This window comes from Delphinapterus leucas, chromosome 14, assembly GCF_059928025.1.
Source record: "Delphinapterus leucas isolate spDelLeu-1000000601 "Yukka" chromosome 14, BTC_Dleu_Yukka2, whole genome shotgun sequence".
Taxonomy (NCBI): domain Eukaryota; kingdom Metazoa; phylum Chordata; class Mammalia; order Artiodactyla; family Monodontidae; genus Delphinapterus; species Delphinapterus leucas.
Genome location: NC_143142.1, coordinates 30,042,247 through 30,054,508, shown reverse-complemented (window position 1 = coordinate 30,054,508; position 12,262 = coordinate 30,042,247). Strand labels below are relative to the sequence as shown.

Genomic DNA, 12,262 nt, shown 5'->3' with positions numbered 1-12,262 from the left:
AGTTTTCTGGAATGCTCTGCTTTGTTTCAAAGAGTTGAAATTGAGAAGTAACAACCAGTTGTGTAATTGTTACTATATTATTTAATTCAAACAACATTCGAATTTATGTTTTCATTAAGTTACACACTAAAAAGTTTTAATTTTATAGGAATAGCTGATTATTGTAAATAAAATCTAATGTTTTCAACTTTTTTTTTTTTTTATTTAGATTACACCACCACCTTCCCTGTCAGATCCGCTTAAAGAGCTTTTTCGACAACAGGAAGTTGTAAGGATGAAACTTCGCTTGCAACACAGTATTGAAAGGGTAAGAAATATTTAAATTTACATTTATGTCAAAGATAACTGTATTTTAACAATAGATTATAATTGCCTACAGTTTTTTATTAGTGACTCTTCCTTATTTAAAGCCATTTTGGGAAATGCTTTGATTTTATCTTGTGCTCATGCAATAAGATGGAGAATTTTTAAGCCTGATTTAGGATAGCTGCTCCCATGTTACAATTCATGTTCAGTATATATTTGATACATTGATATAAGAATCTCTAATAATTCCTTATCATTTGCCAAATTTGCAGAACTGTAGCAGTGAATTCCTATTCGGACATTTGGATTTCCAAGCTTTGGAATTGTTGCTTGGTACCAGCTACTGTAGTACAGACTCTTACCAAGGTTGTGCTCATTGGTCCTTTTAGGTTCTGCTTTAGTATTCCAGTTTCTGGTGGTTAGTTTGGGCATGAAATGACAGCGGGGAGAACCTATCTAATTATTTATAGAAATCATCAAAGTAACTTGGATTGTCAAAAATAATAACACCTTAATTTTTTGTGGGAGAGTTAGGGACTTTCTGCAAATGTGATGTAAGCTATGATCTTTCTTTACAGACATACACACATATTCGTATACAAGCAAAACCTTGTATGCAATTCCTTCATACATGATTGATTTCCTAGGGTAGAGGTTCTTAACCTTTTTTGTGCCATGGATTCCTGTAACAATCTGGTAAATATAAAACCTTTCCTCAGAATAATGTTTTTAAATGAAGAAAATTAATTTATAGCATTACAGAGAGAAAAGCAATAAAAAAAAAGAAGCACTGAAACAGAGCTTACAACATTGTGCCTGGCCCACGTCAGTGCGATTTGTTAGCAGTAAGAAGTTAGGTCATATAACCCACATCAATAGCTGTTTCAGCCATCAGGCATGTGTGAAGTCACCTGGTATGTATTCATCTATGCATCTAACCATGTTTCAAAAGCTGTGCTGCCTTACAGACAGTTTAGAATTCTCGTTTGAACTGTGTAATTTGCAGAACTTTAATAGTGAAAATGACTCACATCCTTCCACTTATCCACCAGCAAACAATTTAGAATTACAGAAAACTAGAAAGCAACTTAGAAGTCTGACCAGTGTGAGAACAAACAACTCTGCCATTTGGTTCTACAGTGGGAAGAACTGGTTGGTAGTTGGCCAGCTGTGTAGTGTAGCACAGGTGTCTCTACATGGAAGAGCTGCCATCACATGTCATACCGTAGCAGGTCTAATGACTATTGGAATTTCAAAGAAGAAATCAGTATAAAAACTTGGGGGCAATACTTGCAACAACTATAACAGGAATTGAAAATAGTTGTGATTTCTATGGATGACAAAGTTGCAAATACTTCTGGCATCACTGTGGTTTGTGGCCTACATTGATAATTGAAAGAAATGCCAGTTGGAGGTGAGCAAAAATAAAGACGTAATTTTTCCCATTCAGGTTCACAGATGACCTTCCCCTCATTCTGTCCAGAGGCTTCTTAGGAGTATGAGGACCGAAGGCTAAGAACCTCTGTTCTGAGGGCATTTTTCCCATAGAATATGATAACATTTGAATACTGTGCTAAATGAATGAACACATCTTGCAGCCAGAGCCCCTGGCCCCTTACCTGCCTCCCCAAGAGTCCCTGACTTCAGAGCCACCTCGCATCCTACCTGCCTCCCCAGGAACTAAGAGGAAGGCAGTACTTTGGGAGAGGCATAGCCCATTCTCAGAAGACATTGTTTGAGAGGCTCTACTCTAGAAGTTCAAAGACACAGCATTAAGAGTGATGATCTAAAGTGGAATATGTAGGCTATCAGTTAAGCCACATATCTCTGTTAATTATCTTAGGGGAGGGGGTCTGACTTAACGAATGTATCTGGGACTTCCCTGGTGGCGCCGTGGTTAAGAATCCACCTGCTAATGCAGGGGACACGGGTTTGATCCCTGGTCTGGGAAGATCCCACATGCCTCAGAGCAGCTAAGCCCATGTGCCACAACTGCTGAGCCTGCACTCTAGAGCCTGCGAGCCACAACTACTGAACCCGTGTGCCACAACTACTGAAGCCCGTGCTCCTAGAGCCTGTGCTCCTCAAGAAGAGAAGCCACCGCAGTGAGAAGCCCATGCAATGCAACGAAGAGTAGCCCCCGCTCACCGCGACTAGAGAAAGCCCGCGCACAGCAAAAAAGACCCAGCGCAGCCAAAAATAAATAAACTAAATGGATTTTTTTTTTTTATGTATTTCTTTCTTGTATGGTGAAAAAGATTTTTGGTTATTGCTCTTTATCACTGCAGGACTACAACCAACCTTTTTTTTTTTTTTGGGCTGTGTTGGGTCTTTGTTGCTGCGCGCAGGAATTCTCTAGTTGCAGCGAGCAGGGGCTACTCTTCCTTGCGGTGCACGGGCTTCTCATTACGGTGGCTTCTCTTGTTGTGGAGCACGGGCTCTAGGCACGCAGGTGCGCAGGCTTCAGTAGTTGTGGCACGTGGGCTCAGTAGTTGTGGCATGCAGGCTCAGTAGTTGTGGCACCCAGGCTTAGTTGGTCCACTGCATGTGGGATATTCCTGGACCAGGGCTCGAACCTGTGTCCCCTGCATTGGCAGGCGATTCTTAACCACTGTGCCACCAGGGAAGTCCCCAGCCAACTTTTTAGAAAGTATTTTTTCTTCTAGCTATTTTTTCTTAGTATCTGACCACGTGTTTGGATATTTATCACTTAAAGTCCCACCTTAAACTTGCACTTAAATTCATAAATTATAAGTATTGGACTTAACTCTTCTTTTTTGAGTGTCATTTATCACATAACAATTTATAGCAGATTAAATAGGACTGTCAGGGCTTCCCTGGTGGCACAGTGGTTAAGAATGGGGGAAGGATAAATTTCTTGTCAGTTGAGGGGTGAATTGGCAACATGGTGGGGACAAGACCAGCCACATGTTTAGTCTTCTCCCAGCCCAGCCTTCCAGACAGGCTAAGGTCTGCAGCAGGACCTCAGGAATTCCCATCTGCTAAATGCAGAGGATTGCCTATATTGGCATTAACCTTACAAAAGAGTGACTGTGTATTACATAAGTGGAAGTTTTGGATCCCACTTAACACATTAAGGCAGGATTGTACTGTGATTGTCAGAGGTTTACAAGTACAGTTGACTCTTGCACAGCATGAGGGTTAGGGGCACCAACCCCTCGCATAGTCAAAAATTAACTTATAACTTTAGAGTCAGCCCTCCGTATCCACATTTCTGCATCCATGGATTCAACCAGCCATGGATTGTGTAGGACTGTCGTACGTATTTATTGAAAAATACCCATGTATAAGTGGACTTGCTCGGTTCAAACCCACGTTGTTCAAGGGTCAACTGTAGTTAGCATTAGAGTACAGTGTGTTTGTTGCTATGAAAGAGTCATTATAAAAGAGAAGCTGCCACCACAATGGTGTATCACGTCAGAACAGTTAGAGTGGATATAATAAAAAAGACAGACAAAAACATATATGGGCAAGGGTGTGAAAACACTGGAACCCTATACATTGCTGGGGAGAACATAAAATGATACAGTTGCTGTCGAAAACATTTTGGCAGTTTGTCAGCAAGTTAAGCATAAAACTACCATTATAACCCAGCAGTCCCACTCCTAGTTATTTACCCAGGAGAAATAAACATATACATTCAAACAAAAATTGAGCATGAGTGTTCGTAGCAGCTTCATTCATGATAGCCCAAAGGAAGAAGCAGCCCAAAAGACCGTCAACTGATGAATGGATTAAAAAAATGTGGTAAAAAGGAATGAGGGGGAAAAAAAAAAAAAAAGGAATGAGGTACTGATACATGCTACAACACAGATGAACCTTGAAAACATGTGATGTGAAAGAAGCCAGTCACAAAAGACCAGGTTACCATGTGATTCCATCTGTGTGAAGTGTTCATAAGTAAATCCATAGAAACAGAAAGTAGAGTCGCTGTTGTCAGGGGAAGTAGGGGAATGCAGAGTGACTGCTGATGGGCATGGGGTTTCTTCTTGGGGTGATGAAAAAGTTCTGGAATTAGTGGTGATGGTTGAACATCTTGGTGAATTCAGTTGGCCCTCCATATCTGCAGGTTCTGCATCCATGGTTTCAACTAACCGCAGATCAGAATACTCAAGAAAAAATATTCCAGAAAGTTCCAAAAAGCGAAACTTGAATTTGCCACACACTGGCAAATTTACACAGCATTTACCTTGTATTAGGTATCATAAGTAATCTAGAGATGATTTAAAGTATACGGGAGTATGTGTGTAGCTTATATGCATATATCATGCCATTTTATATAAGGGACTTGAGCATCCATGGATTTTGGTATCTGTGGGGGTCCTGGAACCAATCCCCCGCAGATACCAAGGGACAACTGTATACTAAAAGCCATCATTGTACATTTTAAGATGATTTTTAAAAAGAGACTGCTGATTTTGGAAAGGAAATTTGCTTATACTTTTGGAACCCTTGGAGTTCTCAAATTTCTCAAGCTTACTGTGAAAGAAAAACTGCTCTGAGATTGAAGTTCTTTAGCACTTTAAGTGATTTTATTTTATTTATTTATTTTCTTAAATTTATTTATTTATTTTTATTTTTGGCTGTGTTGGGCCTTTGTTGCTGTGCGCGGGCTTCTCTCTAGTTGCGGCGAGCGGGGACTACTCTTCGTTGCGGTGTGCGGGCTTCTCATTGGGTGGCCTCTCTTGCTGCAGAGCACGGGCTCCAGGCGCGTGGGCTTCAGTAGTTGTGGCACTCGGGCTCAGCATTTGTGGCTCGCAGGCTCCAGAGCACAGGCTCAGCAGTTGTGGCGCATGGGCTTGGTTGCTCCACGGCATGTGGGATCCTCCTGGAGCAGGGCTCGAACCTGTGTCCCCTGAGTTGGCAGGCGGATTCCTAACCACTGCACCACCAGGGAAGCCCTAAGTGATTTTATTTTTATTTGAAGAACAAGTGGTTGAAGAATTGTTGTTTTTTTAATTCTTTGTTCAACTAGGAAAAACTCATTGTATCCAATGAACAGGAAGTTCTTCGGGTTCATTACAGAGCTGCAAGAACACTGGCAAATCAGACACTGCCGTTCAGCGCATGCACTGTTCTCCTGGATGCAGAAGTGTACAGCGTGCCCCTGGATGCCCAGGTAAAGGACTAGCCATGGCCTTTAGTGCTCTTAGGATAGCAGGCACCTTTGGTAATCTGGGTCCTCAGAAGAAACATGAATTCAACAATCAGTAAAGCTCAAAGGAGAAAACAACTCTTGCACACTGAAGTGCTTTTTATAGATAACTTGTAAGTTGCTTCTAAAGTGGAAGCTGCTGGAAGCTAGAAAGGGCGACAGGTGGAGCTCAGGTCGTGCTAGTGCTGAGAGAGGGCCAGGCTTTGTTTGGATCTTGGATGTTGTTGGGACAAATTAACACAACTGTGGAAAACTGTAGCTACGGCTTGAAAAGAGTTTACTGCCACATGTAAATTACGTGAATTCAGAGCTAGACATCAGTTGTTCAGAATTTTTTTGTGCTTCATAAACCAGAATGAAATTCTTTGGTCATAAGACAGAATATAAAAGTATAAACACAGACAGTGAAGGATTATCACCAAAAAAGACTAGAAAATACTGTTTTAAATCAGACAAACTATAGAGGTACAAAGTATATGCAGTATATTACAGAGAAAGTTACTTAGTTCTCTCTGGACTTTATTTTTCTCACCTGAAAAAAAACAAAAAAACAAAAAAACAAAACAGGAGTCCCAGATGGGTTATAAAGAGAATTTCTGAAAAGAAGTGAATTTTCCCAGTAAACCCTCAGAATGATCCCCAAATCAGAGACTAAAAAGGATCAGGCCACAAGCCACCTAATAGTTGAAGGGCAGAAGAACTTAGTCATCGTCTTGAGGATGACTGTGGGCCTGTTACCCACCCTTGTACGGCTGGCTTTACAGTTGGTAGACGGTCTCTCCACTGAGGAGCAGGCTTGTTCAGGTGAGCATAGCTGCTGAGGGACTAAGGAACAAGTCCGCTTCCTTGGGTAGGGGCTTGGGCCATCCTTTAGCCATTCTCATATCAGACCTCTTCCTTTTCAAAATAAACTTGTAATAATAAAAAAGGTTCAATAATAAAATTTAAAACAGTCCAAAGGTCTTACCTGAAGACCAAGGAGGAGGTGGTAACAGCCGAGAATGTGAGTAGTGTGATTGCGTTGCCTGGATGCCACCGCGATGGTGCTGGTTGGTGGTCAGAGCTTTGGCGGCAGTAACAGCAGCGGTTGTTTGTCAGACCCAGTGCTTCCCATTGCCCAAGCGTTAGAACGAGGGCTTAGTGACTCTCAATTCTCAAGATTAAAAGAGGTGCTGTTACCCGATTTCACAGAATAGAAAATTGAAAGACTATGTAATTAGTTTGAGATTACACAGTAAGATACAAAGCTGACGTTTGAATATAGCCTATCTTAAAAGAATACCAAAAGTGGTATTCTTAAGAGTTGGTATAGAATTTCTTTGTGAGCACTCCAAAGGACTGGTCCTGGAAGAAATGTCAGCCCCAAAGGCCTGTCTCCCACCTTAACATTTTTTTCTCCCTACATGTGGTAAACGATAACATTAAAATTAATTTCTTAATCAATTGTGCTTTAATAAGAAGTCACAGGCATGTCACTTCATATGACATGCCTTTCTGAGACATTTTTGACACACAGATCGGTAGGATTCTATTTAATTAATAACTAAACCCAGCACCCTAATAATTCTAATAACTAATCTCAGTATGGAAATACTTTATCAGATTTTCAAAATATTCAGATTATGTTATCTTTCTTTGAAGTATACTTTTCATCATTCCTTTAAAAGTAGAAATATACCATAAAAAGATAAAATGGCATACAGATTTTAAAGTAGGTTATTTTATTTTATAATATCCAACAATTTTAATGTTTTCTTTCAGTCTGATGACAGTAAAACTTCTGTGAGGGATCGTTTTAATGCAAGACAATTCATGTCTTGGTTACAAGATGTGGACGATAAATTTGACAAATTAAAGGTATGTATGTTTAGAAGTTCACTTTAACTGGATACTTCCCCTTCATAAACAGAAACTGTAGCTGTGTTAGAGAGGAATGGTTAGGAAAGGAAAGACCAGTTAGTGGTGAATCCTCATGAGGTCGCACTTTGGAAGATAAAGGAAGATAAAGACCCCCCCATTTTTCGGGTCCAATTTCATATACATGGTGCAGCTACCAGAGAAAAAGCAGTTTCTAATGGAGATCTTCATATTTGTTATCCAGTGTATGAGTCTGGTTATAGTTCCAGCATGTGAAAGAGGGGAGAACAAGAAGAGAAGAAATGTATTTTGCAAGTAATCTGTAAAGAAAATTATTTGGTTTGAATCATTTCAAAAATCACTTTTCCTTAGATTTTCTTGATTCTTCTGATAATTTGAAATTTTATTGCTTGAAAGAGCAGTTTCAAATTAAAGTCTGAAGTTGTGGGTCCATAAGTATTTGGTGTATGGATACAGACAGGGTAAACCAGAAATGGACGTGTAACTCAGAAGCTTCACATACCCTAGTATATCCATCTTACACCCTAAAGAAACGATGCATGAGATTAATTTTTAAACAAAGCAATTGTAATAAATAATCACTGAATTCTTCTCTTCTTTTAAATAGACCTGTCTTTTAATGAGGCAACAACATGAAGCTGCAGCTTTAAATGCCGTCCAGAGGTTAGAATGGCAGCTCAAACTCCAGGAACTCGATCCTGCCACCTATAAATCTATCAGCATTTATGAAATCCAGGAGTTTTACGTGCCCCTTGTTGATGTGAATGATGACTTTGAATTGACTCCTATATAGCAGCCGTGACTTCCTGGTGGTGGTGTTTTAAATGAGTGAGGCTTAAGAGTATTATACTATGGAATGCTGCCTTTTGACAAAAATACGGTATTATGCCTTCACAGCTATTAGTAAAGTTCAACTAAAGTTGGTGATGTAGTAAACACTGTCATTTTATTAAAAATGAAAAGAATTATTTTGGATCTTAGATCCAAGCAGTTTCTAACTGAAAACTATTATTTATATTGGTGAAAGGTGACTATCGCGTTGGAGCACGTTGGCAGACGAGGTAGATGTTTAGGGAGCTGAGGATCTGCTAATGGCGCTGGAAGCTGTTAGTGCTCTACGTACGAGGTGACCACGGGTGTTGAGGTTCTGTCAAGTTCTACTAAAACAGATCAGCAAACTAAAAGGCTCAATTCCTACCAAATAGTTTCTAATGTGGAAGGAAAACTTGGCACAAAATTTCTTCAGTTTATTATATCTGTAAGTTAATTGTACAGCTTTCTTTTTGAAAGTTTTAATATTGTCTTCCTTTTTAATAACTTATTTTATACATATTGTGCAGATGTAAATCTTGTAATTAATGGTCAAAATGTATACAAAGGGATTGGTAGTCAAAACATATACAAAGAAATCATTGTAAAACTGTTTTGTCTAATGTTTAAGGACCAAAGTTGTAGTTTGTATGGTATGGAGTGTAGTGATAGTGTGTTGAGGTAGCAGGACTTTTAAATAAGGCATGCGTGTCTGAGTTAGCTTGTTTCCATCACAGAACTGTAGAGACTGTGACTTAGCCATACTGCATGCTTCCTATAATTTAATTCTCTCCATAGCGATGCCTGACGGTAGTGTAAGGTGTTTCATACCAGTCTCCCAGGATAGTACCTATGACTTACTATGTTGGACATTTTATTTAGAATTAGTCATGCAAAGAAACAGCTCTTTTTTCATCTCACGATAGAGCCTATTCTCCTCTTCCCCCAAAAAATGCCTTTGAATGAAAATTCTGAAATTGTAAATGTCTATTTTAATACTCAAATATGAAAGAATCTGTGAATATATGTAAATATGTTTAATAAATTTTATTGGTCATGTTAAATCATTGTAAAACTTTTTTACATTGCTTAAATATAATGTTCTAAGCTTAATAACCTTTGCACTTTTAAAATAACAACTGAGTGCTCAAAAAAGAGATATTTGGTAGTCAAAATAGGTAAAAGAAATGGGCATATTCTGATCGATCTCTGCAGTGTTTATGAAATATTGATTAATATGTTGTATTTCTTCCTTGTATCAAGATGCAAAACATATAATTTTCAAAATTTTATAATTAAAATAAGATTTGGTATGCTGTTTTTAATGAAATAATTAGCAGTATACTTAGAAAAAGTCCAGTTTCTCCTGTAACATGATGTAAATTAAATATTCAGGAATATTTCAGATCTGAAACCTGCTGTTAAACTTACTAAACATTTTTGGAAAGAAGATAGGTTATGTGTAAAATTGATCATAAGTATATGAGATAAGATTTACAGAACTTTCCACAATACTTTCTTGAATTATAAAATAATACTGGGTGTTTTTTATTCTGATTGAGAAAAGTGAAAAGAATATATGAGGAATAAAGTTATTTAAATTCAGCTTGCAAGTTGGAAATCCCAGCTAGTGGGAAAGAATGTAAAATTGAAGTTTTTGAGTGCAAAGGTATATATTAAGCTTAGGGATTTTTGAATTTTTACATCAGTTTATATTTTAATTGATACTGTACTTGGCATGCGCAATAAAGCAGCACGTGTGAAAAATACACAGTGCAAGGACTTTATTATAAAGATTGGATGTAGTAGTCTTTAGAAATTTAGATGAAAGATTTTGGCCTTTTTTATTGGATAAATGGGGCCAAGAAAGGCAGGGTAGATTTTGAAGCACTGGTTTTGTTGAAGTTAAGTTTATTAAGGCTGGGAACATTAAAAACTAATTTATAAAAGCAATAGTTTTTAATATGAAAAACTTAATGCAAATTTTGTTTATACTTTTGCCTAAAAATAAAAAAATCAGATTATTGAGCATTGAAATCATAGAAAATAAGAGAAGGGTAAGTTTATACAGCAGTTTGTTCTGATGGTTCAACCAGAGAAGTGGGTGTGGAAAAAAAATCACTGTTTGGCCAAACAGAACAAGCTGCAGAAGAGAAAAACCAAGCAAGCAGAAATCTGGCATATTTTAGTCATCCCAGCTTTTTAGTACTAACCACAGTTCTCACCCTGTTCAGTGGTACCTCAAGTTGCTGGAGCCTGTCTGCCATGATGCTGCTTCTGCAGATTCCCTTTGTAAAGTGACTCATTCGAAGCTAATCGGGATAGCTTAAAAAAAAAACAAAAAGTGAATGCCTTCTCCTTGGGAATTTATACTTAAGTAAGTAAGTTAAGGGCTCTTGATATTAAAGATTATTCTGAAGCTCTAAAATGCTAGAAAAAAAACTTGGAATGGGGTATATGCCTAAAAAGATATAGGATTCTGAAAGAGAAATAAAGGATGGTTAGTTTAATCAGTGATTTTTTTTTAACTATTCAAATATCATGAACAAGATACTAAATTGTACCTGAGGATTTGTATTTCTTTAAATCTTGTTCTAAATCATATCTGTTTAATAAATGACTAGATATTTGTGCATGTTATTTAATAAAGAGTTATATTTTTATAGAAAAAATAAGAGTGAAATGTGTTAAGTGTTTTTTTTTTTTTAATTTTCCACTCCCACGTGACTCCAAGCCCAACACCAGTGTTTACTTGGGCAGCAGGCAAAATTGCAAAATACTCATTTTGGGGAAACAACCTCTGAAGAATTAGCCTTTTGAGCTCAAGTCTATTCGGGAAATGAGGTCTCGAAAATGAATTTTAAGTATTAGACATGCTGCAGACTTCCCTGGTGGCACAGTGGTTGAGAGTCTGCCTGCCGATGCAGGGGACACGGGTTCGTGCCCCGGTCCGGGAAGATCCCACATGCCGCGGAGCGGCTGGGCCCGTGAGCCATGGCCGCTGAGCCTGCGCGTCCAGAGCCTGTGCTCCGCAACAGGAGAGGCCACAACAGTGAGAGGCCCGCTTACCGCAAAAAAAAAAAAAAAAAAAAATCTCAAGCAAAGATCCCCTGAAGCTCATTTTAACAGACTGAGGAATTATAGAGTTATTCTAGAAATTGAGCAATACTAAATATGTATTTTTCTTAGTTATCCAAAAAGTTAGCAATATTTTTTATTCTATCTCTGATATTCTGACACATAAAACCCAAAAATTTTATGTAGGGGAAATTGACTTTTTAAAACTCATGAGGTAGTCATGTCTTGTATTTTAAATGAAGCATTTCCACAATTTTTTTTAATCCTTTTTCAAACCTTAAAGTTTAAATAATTCCTAATTAATCAAATGGCTCAAAAGGTAAGTACATGTGGAAGGATTGACCTCTTTTTTTTTTTTTTCGGCCATGCTGCGAGGCATGCAGGAACTTAGTTCCCCAGACCAGGAATCGATCCTGTGCTCCCTGCAGTGGAAGCTTGGAGCCTTAACCGCTGGACCGCCAGGGAAGTCCCTGGAAAGATTGACGTTTAAAGAAAATTTTTCTGTTGATATAGAGAATGAGGCATATATAGCGTATGTCTATAGAGTAAAAAACACCACCTGTGTGCCCATCACTCAGCTTAAGAGCGGTACCTTTTTCCTCAGTTTTTTTTAATTGTGTAATTTGTATCCAATAAAAATACCCACATCTTAAGTAGGCAGTTTGATAAGTCCTGACAGATGCGTACAAAACATTTCCATTCCCCCCGCAGTTCCCTCCTGCCCCCTTGCAGAGTACTTCACCCCGGAGGCCACCGCTTGATGACTGCCGGCGCCATGGATTACCTGTACTTGTTCTTGAGCTTCATGTATATGGAATCAAACAGTATACACTTGTTTTGCGTCTGCCTTCTTTCAACATAAGGTTTTGAAATTCATGTTGCATGTGTCAGTCATCTGTTCCTTTTTCTTACTGAGTGGAAGTATATTGTACAAGCCTGTTTATTCACTCTTGTTGGTAGACGTTTGGATTGTTCCCAGTTGGGGGCTGAATAAAACTGCTCTAAACATGCTAA

General features: G+C 38.5%; 1 protein-coding gene across 6 annotated transcripts in view; it reads left to right on the top strand.

Annotated features, from left to right (window-relative positions):
* ANKRD12 (ankyrin repeat domain 12) overlaps window positions 1–12,262 on the top strand; it is a 115,245-nt gene extending 102,983 nt beyond the window's left edge. For all 6 annotated transcript variants that reach the window (XM_022551370.2, XM_022551368.3, XM_022551367.2 and 3 more), the window contains 4 exons: window positions 209–307; window positions 5,303–5,446; window positions 7,244–7,339; window positions 7,968–12,262. In XM_022551370.2, coding sequence (XP_022407078.1) covers window positions 209–307; window positions 5,303–5,446; window positions 7,244–7,339; window positions 7,968–8,153 — 525 coding nt within the window. In that variant the 3' untranslated portion in view covers window positions 8,154–12,262. The remainder of the gene's footprint in view (window positions 1–208; window positions 308–5,302; window positions 5,447–7,243; window positions 7,340–7,967) is intronic.